The following is a 20,308-nucleotide window of genomic DNA, read 5'->3' as shown; positions in this document are numbered from 1 at the left end:
CACATCAAGCGGGACTGTGAGTGGAAAGGAATTATTTCAGCCACAGCACCCTGTGAACTGGAACTGTGGAGAACCATGCAGGATGCGCTGTGGAGTTGAGCAAAGGGCTCCTGGTGCCATTGGAGAAAAATAAAGACTCCCAGGAGACCTGCAAACAGCCCAAGGCCAGCAGTAAGCTTGTGCAGAAAAGCAGCATGCTGGAAAAGCGTATGCTGATCACTGCAGCCCAGGTCACTGCGCCTGCGACCTAGGTTTGCTGGGAGACTCACGGGGGCATTCATTGAGGTGAATGTCCCTCACTGAGTAATCAGAAACCAGGCCCCCTAATGAACATGGTAGACGGGTGCAAAAGGCGCCATTTCTGTGGACACTGAACTGGGCTACAGCCTGCTGAGGGCTTTGGGAACTGAGACCCAGGGCACGAAATTCGGGGCATGGGATCCCCACGACAGTGGGGCACAAGCAAACACAGCACCCCATGCCTTTGAGGCTCTCCACACCACTCCCACTTGTTCCCCCAGATCCACGGGCTTAAGAACAGTTCCCTAAGGACACTAAGAAAGATCTCTGGCCCCACCTAGTGACCAGAAATAAATTAACCAACACCCTATATTTGGAAACCAGGGATCCCAAAAAACCCTCAGGCACTGAGAGAGGGTAACCCACGCAAACCGGGGTAAGGAGGGAAATAAGGCATGGAGCAAGACCCCATCCTGGAACTGAGAGCTAGGCACAGGATCCGGGGGTGGGACACGCCATAGCAGAGGGCACTGCACAGGGTGCCAACCAGCGTTTTGGATTTGATAGCCCTGGAACTGAGACCTAGACTGCAGACTTCAGGGCGTGGGATCCATACAGCTGTGGGCACAACACCTGGTGAACACAGGGCAAACATAGCACCTGGCTTGAATAAGAGCACCTGTATTGAGGTACTCCCCTCTGCCCCCCACTCCGCTACTCAGAGAACCACTGGGAAAAAGCACAGCTCAGCAAGTACAGGTCTCTGGCACTACCTCGAGACCAGAAAAAAATCACCAACTAGCTGACTCCATTTTGGAACTGAGTAAATACAGAGGGAGGGAACTGTAAGGGACAGAGCCCAGCAACACAGCATCAACACCCTGGTGGAGTTTTGGCCTACTAGTGCTGGTATCAGTCTGGTAAACAGTTTCTGACACCCCTAAAGGAGCACTCCAAGGAGATGCCTGCCAACACCAGTGGCACAACTTCCCAAAACATAGAACTAATTAGAAAGCAAACAACAGGGAGAAGAAAAAATATAAATAACCAAGCAAGCCAGCAGGAGGACACACCACAAAAAGAAACACAGTCACCAGACCTCAACAATGACACGGGAGAACTTCTCAGCCTATCAGATAGAGAATTAATAATAATCCTGATTAAAAAGCAGAAAGAAAATGAAAAGGAAAAAAAATGAGTTTAGACAAATAATCACTGAGCTGAAGAATGAAATTGAGACCTTAAGAAAGGAAAGAAAAGAAATGCAGGAGATAAAAAGATTACTAGAAGACATAAAGAACTCTGGGAAAAGCAATGAAAGCAGGATCGATGAAATGGAAGAACGGATCAGTATTATAGAAGATACAGAAATAAAAAGAGCCAAAAGAGAAAAGGAGAGAGAAGTGCAAATGAAGCAGTATGAGGAGACTCTTAGACAATTATCAGACTCCATGAAGAGAGGAAATGTAAGAATCATAGTCATTCCAGAAGGTGAGGAGAGAGAAAGGAACAGAGAAATTATTCAAGGAGATAATTGAAGAAAACTTTCCAAGCATGATAAAGGAGATGAATATAGACATACAGGAAGTGAGAAGAACTCCCAATTACTGCAATGAAAAGAAAACTATGGCAAGACACCTAATAGTAAAGCTTGAAAGAGTCCAAGACAAGGGAAAAATAATGAAACTGGCAAGAGGGAAGAAACAGATAACTTATAAAGGAAAACCAATCAGGTTAACTTCTGACTTCTCCGAAGAAACATTATGGGCAAGAAGAGAATGGAGTAACATATTCAGCAAACTTCAAGACAGCAAATGCCAACCAAGAATACTTTACCCTGCAAAGCTCTCCTTCTTCTACGAAGAAAAACTACGGACCTTCTCAGACAAACAGAAACTCCAGAAATTCATTACAACTAAACTCCCACTCCAAAAATTCTACAAGAAGTCCTAAAGCCAAACCGACAGAGGAATAAATAAGAAGAACAGAAAAAGCAAGGAATAAAATCACAAAAAAGACAAACAAAATGGCAAACATAGATGCCAGCGTATCAATATTAACTCTAAATGTAAATGGATTAAACTCATCAGTAAAAAAACACAGTGTAGTAGACTGCATTAAAAAACAAAATCCAACCTTCTACTGTCTCCAGGAAACGCATTTAACCACAAAAGATAAACACAGACTGAAAGTAAAAGGATGAAAAACCATCCTACAAGCAAATGGACCAAAAAAGAAGGCAGGAATAGCCATACTTATATCAGATGAAATAGACTTCAAATTAAAAAGGGTAAAAAGAGACATAGATGGACACTACATTATGACACTACATACAATACATCAGGAAGATATGACACTCATCAACATATACTCACCAAATGAAGGGACACAAAAATATATTAGACACTTATTATCAGCTCTGAAAACAGATATTAAAGAAAATACATATATAGTGGGAGACTTCAACACCCCATTCTCACCAATGGACAGATCAACGAGAGAAAGAATAAACAAAGACACTTGAGCCCTAAATAAAGAAATAGAACTCATGGACTAAACAGTAATCTATAGGACACTGCACCCCAAAAAAATCTGAGTACACATTTTTCTCAAGTGCACATGGATCATTCTCCAGAATTGATCACATACTGGGCCACAAGAGAAACATCAACAGATACATGAAAATCCAAATCATTCCAACTATCTTCTCTGATCATAAAGGCATCAAGCTAGAAATAAATCATGAAAAGTAAGCAAGGAACCTTCCCACATTATGGAGATTGAAATCCACACTACTGGAAGACCACTAGACTAATGAGGAAATCAAAGAAGAAATTAAAAAAAAATACTTTGAGTATTGGAACCAAATAGAAAACCCAGAAACAAACCCACAGATCTATGGCCAACTAATCTTTGACAACGGAGCAAAGGATATGCACTGGAGTAAGGAAATTTTGTTCAATAAATGGTGCTGGGAAAACTGGGTCGTTACATGCAAAAGAATGAAGCTTGACTACTGCCTCACACCATGCACAAAAACAAACTCAAAATGGATTAAAGAAATAGACATAAGACCTGAAAACATAAAATACATAGAAGGAAATATAGGCGAAACACTACATGTCATGCACCTCAAAAACATCTTTATCGACACATCACCCAAAGCAGTGATAGTGAAGGCAAAGATCAACAGCTGGGACTACATCAAATTAAAGAGCTTCTGCACAGCAAAAGAGAGAATAACCACAACAAAGAGAAACCCCACCGACTGGGAGAAAATTTTTGCACACAACACTACTGCTACAGGACTGGTCACAAAAATCTACAAATAGCTGATGAGACTCAACAAAAGCAAAGAAAATAATGCAGTCAAAAATGGGCAGAAGAGCTAAAAAGAAACTTTTCTGAAGAGGAAATACAAATGGCCACCAGGCATATGAAAAAATGTTCATTGTCACTTGCAATCAGGGAAATGCAAATAAAAACTACAATGAGATACCATCTCACACCAGTGAGACTGGCACATATTAAAAAAAAAAAATCTAGCAACAACAAATGTTGGCGAGGATGTGGAGAGAAAGGAACTCTCCTGCACTGCTGGTGGGAGTGCAAACTGGTCCAACCACTATGGAAAGCTGTGTGGAGATTCCTCAACCTACTAAAGATAGAGCTTCCATATGATCCAGCAATTCCACTCCTAGGTATTTACCCAAAGGACACAGAAACATCAATTCCAAAGAGCACCTGCACCCCTATGTTTATAGCAGCACTGTTTACAATAGCTAAGCTTTGGAAACAACCCAATTGCCCAAAAATAGATGACTGGATCAAGAAGATGTGGTACATATACACCATGGAATATTACTCAGCATTCAAAAAAGATAAGCACATGTTATTTGCAGCAACATGGATGGATCTGGAAGGGATCATGCTGAGCGAAATAAGCCAGAAAGAAAAAGAAAAATACCGGATGGTCTCACTCATAGCAGGAATCTAGAAAACCTAAATAAGGGACCAGGAAAAAGAATAACTATAAGAAAGAAAAAAATCAAAATCAACAAACAACTATGAACCAGAGACACTCTTGGAGGGGGAAAGGAGGGATTGGGATCAAAATTGGGGTTGCAATTGTATGGGGAATATAAAATTAAAAAATAAATTAAAAAATAAATAAATTAAAATCCTAAAGATGAAAAAAAGAATAAGAAATATATATTTAATTTTCATTTTTAATTGGACATCTATATTTCCTAACTAAAGACCAGCTTTGCGGTGTTACTGTGATCCCACTTGACCTGGACATATTCCATTGAACCTTTCAAAAGGTTGAATCACCAAACTCAACATTGACACACCTTTTTGAGTTCCAGCTACTTCATAATGTAGCTTTTGGAGTCAGTGGGTTTGGAGTGTGGGGTCCTTGGGTTCACTCTGGGAAAGGTTTCACCAGAGCTCTCTTTCAGCAGCAAGTGGCGAGTTTCCCTGGCAAGTTTCTCCATGAGACAGAAATGTTAGTTATATTTAAAGAACAGATTTGTAAGGTAAAGAGTTTTTAGGCTTTTCTGCCCCCCCCTCCATTAGGATTGCCCTGCCTGATGGGGCACCTGCAGTTGTTACATCGTTGCAAACTCTCTTATTTACTTTTGTGGGCCATGGGAGGAGTATTGAGATAGTCCCAAGAGATACAGGAGAGAAGCAGCAAGCTGAAGCAGCAGGAGAGAGAGGCAGGAGAGAGAAGGGGAAAAAGAAGAGAGAGCAGCCCAGAGTGAAGACTTGCCTGGGACTTGGAGACCTACCCCTGCCCCTTCCCCCAGCACCCCTGCCTGCCATGTCCTGTTTGCCACACTGCATGGAAAGCTGAATAAAAGCCTGAGGAAAGCCACAGAGGGCCCCAGGACTCTTCCCTTTCCCCAGTCTGCCGAATCATAGATAACCTGCTCTGTGGCCATCCTGCCACTACAAGGTTTATTAGGAAAAGGGGACAGAATAATGAAAAACACTTGCATATACACAAGCGGGTAGGAAGAGATGTCCCTGAAGGGACAGGGTTGCTGAGTGAGGCCTGCATGGTTGCAGGTAGGCAGCGATGAGGAGAGCTGCCTCTGCTGAGGGAGGTCAGTGAGGAGAAGCCCTGGCATGTTGCAGGTTATTGGGCAGGGAAGAAGCTGCTGCCCTGCAGAGGGACAAAGTTGGTGAAAAGAAGCATCTGCATAGTCACAGGTGGGCAGAGGACTGCTGCTCTGAGCCTGTGCAGAGACTGCACTGATATAGTCTTTATCTCTTTGGGAGGGGCTCACTCCTTTGTGGAGCAGCCTGACTGCTGCTGATGTTGGATAACTGCAGAATCCTAAAGGGACCGGAGATTCCAGGATGGGTCCAATCAGCCGAGGGCCAGCCTCGGCAAGATGTCGTGTTGTGTTCCTGAAAGGATGAGACAGCCTATACGAAACTTTAAGGGATGAAAGGAAGGGGATGAGGTAGTGAGGAGACACTGACACTCAATGAGGTCCAAGTATCTTCTACTGAGGGGCTCAGCAGGTCCTTTATACATTTTTAGCAAGCAGTGAGATTACATTATCATGTGCATAGAAACAAAGTGCATCCCTTAGACTTTTTTGTTGCTATGTGCCTTCCACAAGAAGGCAAACTTCAAGGTTAATAGATTAAAAAAAAAAAAAACTAAACTTTACACTAAAACTCATTATTTTAGCTTAGACAGTTACCTAAGACAGTTAATAGCCATTGGTACACTCCTATCAGCTAAAATCTAAGCATCCAAAAACTCTTCTATTCATATGGCCTTCAGCTGGAGACCAGCTGCTTCTCGGCTATCAGAACTTTTTCTACCTAGAAACTCCTTAACACAGTTAACTTCATTTAAAAACTTTGCTAAGAAGCTTCTGAAAAAAGGGCAAAGGAAGGACTTACTATAATTGTGCTGGAGTGCTTGTCAGGCATGTTCATGTATAACAAACTCTTTCCCATTGTCAGGCAGGCCAAATTTGCAGTGTTTAATTTTTAAGCAGGTATTTCTGTATGTATAATTTATTGTCCAATGTACTTTCCAAGAAGTTTTTCTTATATGACCAAGAACAAAACACAAAGGGATTCTTAATCTTCAGCCCCACACTGTGCAGCACAAGGAATCTCATAGCCCCATGGTGTGAGGCTCTTTAAGAGTCTTGGCCCCATGGTGTGAGGCCCTTTTTCTTCAGCCCCACGGTGTGAGGCCCTTTGTTTTGTTTACCAGTTTCTGAGCTGGTTGGGGAAGCAAGCCCCCCCCCCCCAACACACCAATCTCTGTGTTTACTCTCAGGTCCATACTCTCAATGCTCCCTACAGCAGTCTGAGACCTGGTTGGGCCTTATGCCTTATGATAATATACTGGTGCCTAAGGATCTTTATTTCTTTTCTTTTTTTTTTTTAAAGGTTTATTTATTTTTATAGAAGAACCGGGGTACAGGCCAGATGCGCAGGAGGGTGAGAGGATTCACCAGAGTCAGAGTGGGGAACAGAACAGGCAGACTGAAGAAATACACTGCTGAGGGGAGCAGCAGGCAAGACAGGAGAGGTCTGCTTCACCATGTGGGATTCTCGCTGGCTGGCAGGGATCAAACACGAGCTGCATAGGCTGCGGGCAGCTTCACAGTGTGGCGCTCAACTACCTGCACCACCAGAGAGGCCCAGGATCTTGATTTCTATAGTTGGGTTAATGGTCACGTTAATCCCCCTACCCCCCCACCCCCCCGCCTTATATGAGTCAGGTTTTAGTCTTGTGATGCCTCCTTTTGGTTTTCTGTTCTTTCCTCTATCACTTAAGACTAAGAATTACCAAGTCTGCCTTGTTTTCTTAGTGTATGTATATGTCTCTTAGTATATGTTCTGGAATTTTAGGTTCAGGTTGTGCTTAAATTTTATGTTATTATTCTTCTCTCTTTAGAAAAAAGAGATGCATGCAATTACATGTGTCTTTTATTTAGATAGGTGACTTTTTTTTAAAGATTTATTTATTTTTTAAAGATTTATTTATTCATGCATACAAGAACTGGGGTACAGGCCAGAGGTGCAGGATGGCGGGTGGGGAGAGGATTCACCAGAGACAGAGTGGGGAACAGAACAGACAGTCTGACTGAAATACACTGCTGAGGGGAGTGGCAGGAGAATCAGAAGAGGTCTGCTGTACCATGTGGGTTGTTCCCTGGCTATCTAGGGATCGAACTCATGCAGCAGATGCTGCGGACTGCCTCATAGTGCTGTGCTCAACCTCTTGCACCACCAGGGAAGCCCAAGATTTATTTATTTATGCATACAAGAACTGGGGTGTAAGACAGAGTTGTGGGGGGCAGTGAGAGGATTCACCAGAGACAAAATATGGAGCAGAACAGGCTGATCCACCGAAATACACTGCTGAGGGTAGCGGTGGTCGAGGCAGGAGAGGTCTGCTGTGCCATGTAGGTTAGCTCCCCGGCCAGACAGGGATGGAGTTCCTGCTGCAGTGGCTGGCAGTAGCTTGATAGTACTGACTTTAACCCCTGTGCCACCAGGGAGACCCCCAGATATGTAACTTTTAATTTTTATCAGTACTGAGTATTGACTACCAGTTTTTCACTCATTTAAATAATGCCAAACTTTTAATTTGGTAAAATGCACCTTTTAGTTGTTTTTTTTTTTTTAATTAATAAAGGCTAACTGGGGTGGAAGAGATTATGTGTTGATTCCTCAAATATCAGAGATATTCTCTTTTATTAGATCCCTCCAGTTGCCTCATCAGCAAAGAGCAGCTTGAGTGCACAGACATTCACAGGCCACAACACTTTCCTTGGAAAGTCCTGGACTTTGTTCCCTTCTCTTCTAGCACTCAGCCTCCTTTCTGCTTGTTCAGATGTTCAGATCATCATATATTTAATTTGCTTTCCCCTGAAATTAAAAAAAAAAAGAAGAGAACAAAACTCATTAACCTTTTCAGGAATTATTGAGATTTAATAATATTTTTCTTTTATTTTTTCACCCCTCAATCATACATTTTTATTATACTTGAGCAAAACACTTTTTGTTTCCTTGTATAACCTTTCCTTATTCTGTTTGTTCTCATTTTGAAAGACTTTATTTTATTCTGAGGCTGCTTTATCTTATTTCTTTGAGCAGACTTTGTATTTCTAGTCCTCAGAGTCTGCTTCATCTTTCATTCTAATGGGATTGCCCATGTGTTCCTGAACTTTTCAGTCTCACATTCTTCCTGATTTTTCTGAATACCTCTTCCTTTCTACTATTAGTATTACTTTTAGGGCTATTGTTTTACTTATCTGAGGAAAGTTGAATTCTTTATTAAGTTTGTTTTTTTCACAACTATGTGGACCAGATGTTTCTCTACCACATTGGCACTGGCTGTTACTGAACTCAGAAATATAGCCTGATGTTTGGTGGGGATGTACACCTCTTGGTTTTGAGCAGGCCTTTAAAAACCTTTTTTACTTCCTCTGCATTGAGGTAATATTATTTCTCTCCTTCAGTGCCTTTTCCCACAGTTCACTGAACCAGTATAAAGAAAAAAACAGGCTGATTCTGTCTTACAGGAGCCCTAGAATGTTGAACCTTGTCTCCCAGCTGGGATGTGTGTGTGTGTGTGCACGCACATGTGCGCACGTGTGTGTGTATGTGTTTTTATGGAGAGGGTAGCTACCTTTTTCACATATTCTCTTTTATAATTTGAATCCTTATTATGATTGTTTTTTTAAATTAAATTACGTATTATAACTATTAAGATGTCCTCGGGGTTATTGCATTATTTTTCTATGTAATGAGTTTTTATTTAATTCTGTGGACATTTCAGGGAAATATTGGTGAGTAATTTTGAGCTAGATATTATAGCTCTGGTTTTGGTTAATAACTCTGATAATAAGGTTAAGTATGAATTTAGGTGATGTGAGAAACCCTGCATGCTCGTTTTTCTGAGAACTATGCAAATGTCAACAGGATACTGGAGCAGGAAAAAATATTTTTGGTAGCAAACTGCCATAAGTTTTGAACATGGGCATTGATAAATGTGGAATTGAGCATAGTTTTGAAACTGGAAGTTTAAATCAGGATTTTTTGAAGGATGAAGTGTTAATAAGAATGTGGAAAAAGACAAGATGTTTTGGGGGAGAAGATGATATTTTTGGTTTAATTATCAATTTATGTTTTGTTTTGAGATACATATGTTTCTTTTAAATGGGATAAAACACCATAATTCATATTTTCTTTTTATTTCTAAGATATAACTATAAAAGATAAATATGCATCCTGAAATGTACAGAGATGAAGTTGTGATTTGGATATAATTTATTACCTTTGGATATGCTAGATGGTTATTAAAATTATTTAGCATAAATTTGCAGCAACATGGATGGCGCTGGAAGGAATCATGCTCAGCGAAATAAGCCAGAAAGAAAAAGAAAAATACCGGATGGTCCCTCTCATATCAGGAATCTAGAAAACTTAAATAAGGGACCAGGAAAATGAATAACTATAAGAAAGTGAAAATCAAAATCAACAAAAAACTATGAACCAGAGACACTCTATGGGGGGTGAGGGGCGGGGCGGGGAGGGATTGGGGTCAAAATAAGGGGGTTGCAATTGTATTGGGAATATAAAAATAAAATTTATTAAAAAAATAAAATAAAATTACCTCTAAAATTATTTAGCATAGACATAAACTTTGCTATCATTATCTATAATGATGCTAGTATTATATGATTTCCACAGGGAAAGATGAGGCTGTATTTTTAAAATAAATGTATTTATTTTCTTGCATTGTTGTTCATTTTTGTACAATATCTGATTTCTTCCCTCAGGTGTAGTCCCAGCAGATCTCTCACCTCTTCTTGATGCTCCACAGGTGCTATTTTTAAGACATACAGGTGCATAGTTTAAAGACTGTGGGCTTTGTATGAATATTACTGTGGTCTAAAATATCAGTGTCTTTATAAATTCTTTTAGCAACTAAACATTTTTGTGAAGTGCTTCAGCATTTGATATTATTTTAAATATTTGTAATATGCAATACATTTACTTGGTGAAAATATTCAAAAACTATAGAAAGTTATAACCATTTCCCCCATTAATCCAGTTTTTCTGTGTAGAAGTTTTATTTAGCTTTATGCACCTCCTGTGCATAGTTCTATGTGACTGAGAGAAGAGAGTGAAGTTTCTCTTTATCATTTTCTTTCCAACTTCTAAAATGGTAAATGGTCTTTGCTTAGACTACCTATCCCTGGGTCAGACTGGGTCATTTATATTTGCTACAAGAGAATTTCATTCAAATGTGTATTTGCTTTGATAAGCAATATCTTATTGTTTTAATTTCTTCCATATGTGTAATGTTTCCCTTTTTATTTCACATTTTTACTGTTGTGATGCTTGTCTAACTTTTTCTAGAGAAGTCAATCATTTGTCTACATTGTTTTAATGGAGCCAGCTATTTATTTGTTCTGCATGCTTTTTTCTGTAATTAATTTCTACTTTATCTTTAATTAGTTTTTACTATCCCTAGATAGTAAAAATTGTTCTTTTTCCAATTTTTCTAGTATGTTGCATAATGAATTAATTCCAATGATTTATTCTCTATTTTGGAAAAAAATTAAATCCATAAATTTTCATTTGGCTATTGTTTCAGATAATATTCCACATGGGAATTCACTTTTAATGTTCTCCATATTTTGAAACATTATTTGATTTTTGTTTTTGGAAAGAGTTTGTATTTAAAAGTTCCAAAATGTTAATATAAATTATTTTCTTCTAATTTTATTTTATTTGCAACTACAAATGTTCACATATATTTCATCCTTTTGGATGTTCTTCCCTTTAATACATAGTCAGTTTCAATATAGGGGTTCCTTTAATGTTAACATACAAATTTAACTGTACTTGGCAATAATATTGAGGGTTTTCTTTTTGTCCTTTGTTCCTCCTGTCTGCTGCCTGACATTGTCTACTTTTTCAGGTCACAGGAGTTGTGTCTTTCACACAGCGTTGCCTCAAGCTTGTACACTGTGACTCAATCTGAAAGCCTTAGGCTTTAATAGTTGAGTTTATTTATTTATAACTGAGGAATCTATTGTACCCTTAATGCTATCCTCTAATTTTATGTTGTTTTCTAATTTAGTGCTATTATTTTTGTTTAATTATTTTACTATATGATTCAGTTTTTTTTTTTTTTTTAAGATTTATTTATTTATTTATACAAGCACTGGGTACTGTCAGAAGCACGGGAGGGTGAGAGAATTCAACAGAGCCAGAGGAGAGAGCAAAGCAGGCAGACTGATGAAGTACACTGCTGAGGGGAGCAGCAGGCGGCAGGAGAGGTCTGCGTGCCATGTGGGAGCCTCCCGCAGCAGCCAGGGATTGAACTGGCGCTGCGTAGCCTGCAGGAAGCTTCGCAACCCAGTGCTCAACCGCTGTGCCACCTGGGAGGCCCATGATACAGTTTTTTGTTGTTGGTTTGTCAACTGGTTGATTTTGTTTTTGATTTCATATTTTTTTCTGATAACTTGGAAGATTTATAGACTGTGCTTAGCTTCTCTACCTTTCTCTACTATAAATAGCTCTATATAATGTTTATTTTTTACTTCTTTATAGGAACTATAGAAACGCAGTATACTAATAGCAACTGTATATTCTTAATTCCACATATCACCCCTTCCCTTTTTTTTAATAAATTTTATTTTTATATTCCCCATACAATTGCAATCCCCTTATTTTGACCCCAATCCCTCCCCTCCCCCACCACCCCCCATGGAGTGTCTCTTGTTCATAGTTGTGTGTTGATTTTGATATTTTCTTTTTTATAGTTATTCTTTTCCTGGCCCCTTATTTAAGTTTTCTAGATTCCTGCAATGAGTGAGACCATCCGGCATTTTTCTTTTTCTTTCTGGCTTATTTCACTGAGCATGATCTCTTCCAACGCCATCCATGTTGCTGCAAATTGCATGTGTTTATCTTTCTTGAATACTGAGTAATATTCCATGGTGTATATGTACTATATCTTCTTGATCCAGTCATCTATTTTTGGGCAATTGGGTTGTTTCCAAAGCTTAGCTATTGTAAACAGTGCTGCTATAAACATAGGGGTGCAGGTGCTCTTTGGAATTGATGTTTCTGTGTCCTTTGGGTAAATACCTAGGAGTGGAATTGCTGGATCATATGGAAGCTCTGTGTTTAGTAGGTCCAGAAATCTCCACACAGCTCTCCATAGTGGTTGGATCAGTTTGCACTCCCACCAACAGTGCAGGAGAGTTCCTTTTTCTCCACATCCTCGCCAGCATTTGTTGTTGCTAATTTTTTTAATATGTGCCATTCTCACTGGTGTGAGATGGTATCTCATGGTAGTTTTGATTTGCATTTCCCTGATTACAAGTGATGTATGGTGCTGGGAAAACTGGGTCACTACATGCAAAAGAATGAAGCTTGACCACTACCTCACACCATGCACAAAAAACAACTCAAAATGGATTAAAGAACTAGACATAAGACCTGAAACCGTAAAATACATAGAAGGAAATACAGGGGAAACACTATATGATATGCACATCAAGGACGTCTTACAGACACATCACCCAAAGCAGTGATAGTGAAGGCAAAGATAAACAGCTGGGACTACATCAAATTAAAGAGCTTCTGCACAGCAAAAGAGACAATAACAAAAACAAAGAGAAATCCCACCAACTGGGAGAACATTTTTGCACACAACACTAATGATAAAGGACTGATCACAAAAATCTACAAAGAGCTGATGAGACTCAGCAACAACAAAGAAAATAATCCAGTCAAACAATGGGCAGAAGAGCTAAAAAGAAACTTCTCTGAAGAGGAAATGCAAATGGCCCACAGGCATACACCTTTCTTTTTTTGAAAGTATCTTCTTTCATCATTTACCCTTAGCATTTAGGTGATGGGGTAAGTGCGACACAACATTACTGAAGTCACAAGATGACAGCCAGTTCTGGGTGCCTGGTGCTCTCAATCCTTCCTGATTCCTCTCCACAGTTATAAAAATATAATATTGGATAGTTTCACTTACATGTTGAATATAGGGAAACTGAACAAAGAATCAGGAAAAGATAAAACTTGCAAGCTGACCATAGATCTAGGGCATACAGCAGGGGAAGGTGGGGAGAAGAGTTGCAACAGGGAAGAGAAAAGCACAAGGGACAGTGGTGATAGATCACAGGTGCCATGGTGTTGGGAGAACTGTGGGGACTACACCTCTGATGGGAAAAGTTAAAATACTGTACAAAAATTAACAATGATGTAGGAAAAAAATATATTTATATACATATATATAAACTTTAGGATAAAAGAATGCTATAAATTTCACATGTTCAGTGAAATAACATGTTCATTAAAACCAATGTTTGAATGTTTGAAAAGGTTTTACCTGTGTCCTACTTCTTATTTCAGGTATTATTTTCCTTTGTATCATCAGCAGTCTGGAAGCTGCCAACATAGGTCAGAAAAAACTGAGAAAGGATCTTTTCAGTAACCCTGGTTTGATTTGATGGCTAGGAAGTGTTTAATTTTTTTTCTTATTGATATTTCTATTTTATTTTTTTTAACAAAATAAATTTTATTTTTATATTCCCAATACAATTGCAACCCTCCCATTCTGACCCCAATCCCTCCCCTCCCACCTCCCACCCCCCAAAAAGTATCTCTGGTTCATAGTTTTTTGTTGATTTTGATTTTTACTTTCTTATATTTATTCATTTTCCTGGTCCGTTATTTAAGTTTTCTAGATTCCTGCTATGAGTGAGACCATCCAGTATTTTTCTTTTTCTTTTTGGCTTATTTCACTGAGCATGATCTCTTCCAGCGCCATCCATGTTGCTGCAAATTGCATGTGTTTATCTTTTTTGAATGCTGAGTAATATTCCATGGTATATATGTACCACATCTTCTTGATAGTCATCTATTTTTGGGCATTTGGGCTGTTTCCAAAGCTTAGCTATTGTAAATAGTGCTGCTATAAACATAGGGGTGCAAGTGTTCTTTGGAATTGATGTTTCTGTGTCCTTTGGGTAAATACCTAGGAGTGGAATTGCTGGATCATATGGAAGCTCTATGTTTAGTAGGTCCAGAAATCTCCACACAGCTCTCCATAGTGGTTGGACCAGTTTGCACTCGAACCAACAGTGTAGAAGAGTTCCTTTTTCTCCACACCCTCGCCAACACTTGTTGTTGCTAGTTTTTTTAATATGTGCCATTCTCACTGGTGTAAGATGGTATCTCATTGTAGTTTTGATTTATTTCCCTGATTGCAATGATGTTGAACATTTTTTCATATGTCTGTTGGCCATTTGCATTTCCTCTTCAGAGAAGTTTCTCTTTAGCTCTTTTGCCCATTTTTTGACTGGATTATTTTCTTTGTTGTTGCTGAGTCTCATCAGCTCTTTGTAGATTTTTGTGATCAGTCCTTTATCATTAGTGTTGTGTGCAAAAATGTTCTCCCAGTTGGTGGGATTTCTCTTTGTTTTTGTTATTGTCTCTTTTGCTGTGCAGAAGCTCTTTAATTTGATGTAGTCCCAGCTGCTTATCTTTGCCTTCACTATCACTGCTTTGGGTGATGTGTCTGTAAAGATGTCTTTGATGTGCAAATCACGTAGTGTTTCGCCTATATTTCCTTCTATGTATTTTATGGTTTCAGGTCTAGTTCTTTAATCCATTTTGAGTTGATTTTTGTGTATGGTGTGAGGTAGTGGTCAAGCTTCATTCTTTTGCATGTAGCGACCCAGTTTTCCCAGCACCATTTATTGAACAAACTTTCTTTGCTCCAATGCATAGTCTTTGCTCCTTTGTCAAAGATTAGTTGACCATAAATCTGTGGGTTTATTTCTGGATTTTCTATTTGATTCCATTGGTCTGTATGTCTGTTCTTGTTCCAATACCATGCAGTTTTGATGATTATGGCTTTGTAGTATAGTTTGAAGTCTGGGAGTGTGATGCCTCCATTTCCTTCTTTTTTTTTCAGGCGAGCTTTGGCTATTTGGGTTTTTTGTGATTCCATATGAATTTCATCAATAATTGTTCTATTTCTTTGAAGAATGACATTGAAATTTTGATTGGAATTGCAATGAATCTGTAGATTGCTTTTGGTAGGATGGCCCTTTTAATAATGTTTATTCTTCCAATCCATGAGCAGGAGATGTCTTTCCACTTCTTTATGTCTTCTTCTAGTTCTTTTAACAGTGTTTTATAGTTTTCTTTGTACAGGTCCTTTACCTCTTTTGTTAGATTTATTCCCAAATATTTGATTTTTTTGTTTTGATAATGATAATAAAAGGGATTTTTTTTTTGATTTCTTCTTTTCAGATTTATTGTTTGTGTATAGGAAGGCTACTAACTTTTGCATGTTGATTTTGTATCCTGCCACTTTACTGAACTGATTGATGAGTTGAATCAGTTTTTCTGTGGAGTTTTTGGGTTTCCCTATGTATATTATCATGTCATCTGCAAATAGTGATAGTTTGACATCTTCTTTTCCTATTTGGATTCCTTGTTTGTCTTTCTCTTGTCTTATTGCTCTGGCTAGGACTTCCATTATTATATTGAAAAGCAGTGGTGAGAGTGGACATCCTTGTCTTGTTCCAGATCTTAATGGAATTGCTTTCAGCTTTTCACCATTGAGAATGATACTGGCTGTTGGTTTGTCATAGATGGCCTTTATGATATTGAGGTATGTTCCTTGTATCCCAAGAATTTCAAGGGCTTTTATCATGAATGGGTGTTGCACTTTGTTGAAAGCTTTCTCAGCATCTATTGATATTATCATATGGTTTTTATTTTTCTTTTTGTTGATGTGTTGGATAACGTTGATTGATTTTCGGATGTTAACCCATCCTTGTGTCCCTGGAATGAATCCTACTTGGTCGTGGTGAATTATCATATGGATACATTGTTGGATTCTGGTAGCTAAAATTTTATTGAGGATTTTTGCATCAGTGTTCATTAGGGAGATTGGCCTGTAGTTTTCCTTTTTTGTGTTGTCCTTTTTTGGTTTTGGTATTAGTGTAATGTTGGCTTCACAGAATGTGTTTGGTATTGTCCCTTCCTTCTCAATTTTTTGGAAGAGTTTGTGAAGGATAGGCACTAATTCCTCTCTGAATGTTTGGTAGAATTCATTTGTAAATCCATCATGTCCTGGGCTTTTGTTTTTGGGGAGGTTTTTGATTACCATTTCAATTTCGCTGCTTGTAATTGGTCTGTTTAGGTGTTCTATTTCTTCTTTATCTAGCTTTGGGTGATTGTAGAGTTGTAGGAATTTGTCCATTTCCTCTAGCTTGTTGAACTTGTTTCCCTATATCTGTTCATAGTCGTTACTGATTATTCTTTTGATTTCTGCTGTGTCTGTTGTGATTTCTCCTCTTTCATTTATGATCCTGTTTATTTGTGCTTTCCCCCTTTTTTCCTTTGTGACCCTGGGTAGGGGTTTGTCTATTTTATTGATTTTTTTCAAAGAACCAGCTCTTGGTTTCATTGATCTTTTGGATTGTTTTTTTAGTTTCAATTTCATTTATTTCTTCTTGGGTTTTTATTATTTCTTTTCTTCTACTGGGTTTGGGATTTTTTTGTTATTCTTTTTCTAGATCTTTGAGCTTCGAGATTAGGTTGTTTCTTTGAGTTCTTTCTTGTTTTTTGATGTGAGCTTCTATTGCTATATATTTTCCTCTTATTACTGCTTTTGCTGCATCCCATACATTTTGGATATTGGTATCCTCCTTGTCATTCAATTCAAAGAATTTTTTAATTATTCTTTGATCTCCTCGTTAGTCCAGTGGTCTTCCAGTAGTGTGGTTTTTAGTCTCCATGATGTAGGATAGTTCCTTGCCTTCTTTTTATGGTTTATTTCTAGTTTGATGCCTTCATGGTCAGAAAAGATGGTTGGTATGATTTCAATCTTGGTGTATCTGTTGATGTTTGTCTTGTGCCCCAGTATGTGATCAATCCTGGAGAATGTTCCGTGTGCGCTTGAGAAAAATGTGTCCTCCATTTTTGGGGGGTTTAGTGTTCTATAGATGTCTGTTAAGCCCAAATGCTCTAGGTCCTTATTTAGAGCTTTAGTTTCTTTACTTATTTTTTGTCTTGTTGATCTATCCATTGTTGATAGCGGTGTGTTGAAGTCTCCCACTACGTATGTGTTTTCTCTGATGTCTGTTTTCAGAGAGGACAACAGTTGTCTGATATATTTTGGTGCTTCTTCGTTTGGTGAATATATGTTAATGAGTGTTATTTCTTCTTGAAGTATTGTCCCCTTGATCATAATGTAGTGACCATTGGTGTCTCTTTTTATTTTTTTGAGTTTGAAGTCTGTTTTATCTGATATAAGTAGAGCTGTTCCTGCTTTCTTTTTTGGTCCATTTGCTTGTAGGATTGTTTTCCATCATTTAACTTTGAGCCTATTTTTATCTTTCGTAGCTAAATGTGTTTCCTGGAGACAGCAAAAGGTTGGGTTTTGTTTCTTAATCCAGGCTGCAACTCTGTGTCTTTTTATTGAAGAATTTAGTCCATTTACATTTAGAGTTAATATTGATATGTTAGCATCTGTATTTGCCATGGAGTTTGTCTTTCCTTTGATTTTATTTATTTATTCTTTTAATAACTTTTTTTTTTTTTGGTCTTCTTTTGTTGTTATTCTTCCCTCTGAGGTTCTGGCTTTAGGATTCCTTTTAGTATTTTTTGGAGTGGGGGTTTAGTTGTTATGAAATTCCAGAGTTTCTGTTTGTCTGGGTAGGGCCTTATTCTTTCTTCACAGAGGAGGGAGAGCTTTGCAGGATAGCGTATTCTTAGTTGGCATCTGTTTTCTTGGAGTCTGTTGACTATGTCACTCCACTCTCTGCTTGCCCGTAGTGTTTCTTCAGAGAAGTCTGATGTCAGCCTGATTGGTTTTCCTTTGAATGTTATCTGTTTCTTCCCTCTTGTCAGCTTCATTATTTTTTCCTTGTCCTGCCGATAGCTTCATAGGCTACTTCTTAACCCCTTGTGCTGCCAGAGAGGCCCACCAAGTCTTTTTATAAATATTATTTGCCATTTAGGAAATAGGGTGTTTCCACCCCAAAGCACTCTCAATAAGTCATTTTAAATTTTCCATAATATGTATTTATAATGCTAAATTTAGAAATAAATCAAGAGTTCTTTTCATATTGAGGTATACTAAACCATATTAGCTTCAGGTATACAAAATGTTTCACTATTTGTATACCTTGGAAATTGATAATAAAAGAAACCTAGTTATTAAACATAATTTTTGCAAACATATTTTTTCTTGTATTGAGGACCTTTAAGATTGACTACTTTAGCAACTTTCAAATATACAATATAGTATTAACTACAGTCACATTGTGGTACATTATATCCTTGGGATTTATTTATTTTATAACTGAAAGTTTGTACTTTTGAATCCCTTAACATATTTTAGCTATTTAAGTGGATACAATTTTACATAATCCTCACCATACAGCAATGTAACATAGATACACTTGAAGGAATGACAGTCTAATATTAATGATAGGTAACATTGAGGTCTTGAACTTTGGATTTTCCATATATTCTATTTTTTTTATATATTCAATGAGTGATTATATACACTTTTATAATAAAATATTTAAAACCTGGTATTAAATAATAGTTTAATAATCAATTTCTTAAAATATAACATGCAAATTGTTTTCATAGGGAAACCTTATAGGTATAATAGTCACTTACTGAGGACACCATATGTCAAAAGCAAATCTCCATGCTTTATATATTTTCTTCCCTTAACATCCAAAACACCCATGGGTCCCTGCTTCTGAGCCAAACCTGTTCTCTAGACACATGGGTAACTGTTTATTCTTTGAACTCATTTATGGGTTAATTAATTTTATTAAACAGACTGCAATGAACTGTTGATAGGCCAGTTTAAGAGCTGATTGCTATTTGGGAAGTTGAATTGCTGTCTCTTGTCTTCACAGAGAGGATGTGGACCCCTCTTTCATGGGCAGGGCAGGAATTCGCATTGGCTACTGTCCTCAGCGGGATGCCCTGGATGAGCTCCTGACTGGCTGGGAACACCTCCAATATTACTGTAACCTGCGTGGCATTCCAAACTCCTACATCCCTGAGGTAAGGCCCTGGGTTTCCCAGCAAAAGGGGCCCACTGTGTGATACTAGGCCAACAAGTCACATCCCAACTCAGCACTCTTACCCTATGGAAGGAATCACAGTATCCAATAAACAAATTTGAAAGATACTTCCAGAATATATTGAAGGAAACACAATGAAAGTTTACTTTGCATTTATATTTTGCATTAAAAATAGGTCTACTTGAGGAAGTCATGTGGAAAAGTTAAGGTAAATGATTCTTTCCAACATTTGTCTCGCTCTCCCAGAAAATTTCACATTTTCTAGACTTTGTTATCAATAATTGCTGGAGGCCGGCTCCTGCAAAAAGTCGGGTCAGGTGTCCCTGAAAGGATGAGGCAGCGTCGGTGAAACTTGAGGAAAGAGTGGAAGGGGAATGAGGCAAACACAGACACTTTATCTGGTGCAAGTATCTCCCACTGAGGGTCTCAGTGGGTCTTTATTTATACATTAAGGCAAGCAGTGAGATGACATCCTCATAAGCATAGAAGCAAAACATAAACAATCAGTACATTCCTTTCCCATGGACATTTGGTGCCTACGTGTTTTTAGAAAAGAGGTGACCTTTAAAGTTAATGGAGAATAAAAACTTATACTCATTATTTCATCCTAAACAATTGCATATAACAGCTAACAGTCCTTGGTACATCCCTATCTGCCAAGGCTGCCAGTTGCTTCCTGGTTCTCAGTTATCAGAACTTTTTCTACCTAGAAACTCCTAGCATAATCAAATTCATGAATCATTAAAAGGCTTCTTTAAGGAACTTCCATAAAAGGAAGTTTGCAGACAGCTCTGGGTTGCTTATCAGGCATGCTCTCATACAATAATTATTTCCCATTTTCAAGTGGACCAAATTGTTCAGTGTTTAATTTTTAAGTAGGTGATTCTCCGTGCCATGTATTTACAATATTCTTA

At 38.2% G+C, this 20,308-nt stretch overlaps 1 protein-coding gene across 1 annotated transcript in view; it reads left to right on the top strand.

Moving 5' to 3' along the window:
- The window catches only part of ABCA13 (ATP binding cassette subfamily A member 13), a gene marked incomplete at its 5' end in the record, with an annotated part of 529,302 nt that overhangs the window by 461,260 nt on the left and 47,734 nt on the right, over positions 1 to 20,308 (top strand). The window contains one exon of the mRNA XM_084247732.1: positions 19,224 to 19,374. Within this exon, the coding sequence (XP_084103858.1) occupies positions 19,224 to 19,374 (151 nt within the window). The remainder of the gene's footprint in view (positions 1 to 19,223; positions 19,375 to 20,308) is intronic.

This window comes from Talpa europaea (assembly GCF_964194135.1).
Source record: "Talpa europaea genome assembly, chromosome: 11".
NCBI classification, from domain to species: domain Eukaryota; kingdom Metazoa; phylum Chordata; class Mammalia; order Eulipotyphla; family Talpidae; genus Talpa; species Talpa europaea.
The sequence above is the reverse complement of the archived record's forward strand: the minus strand, read 5'-3'. Positions and strand labels throughout refer to the sequence as shown.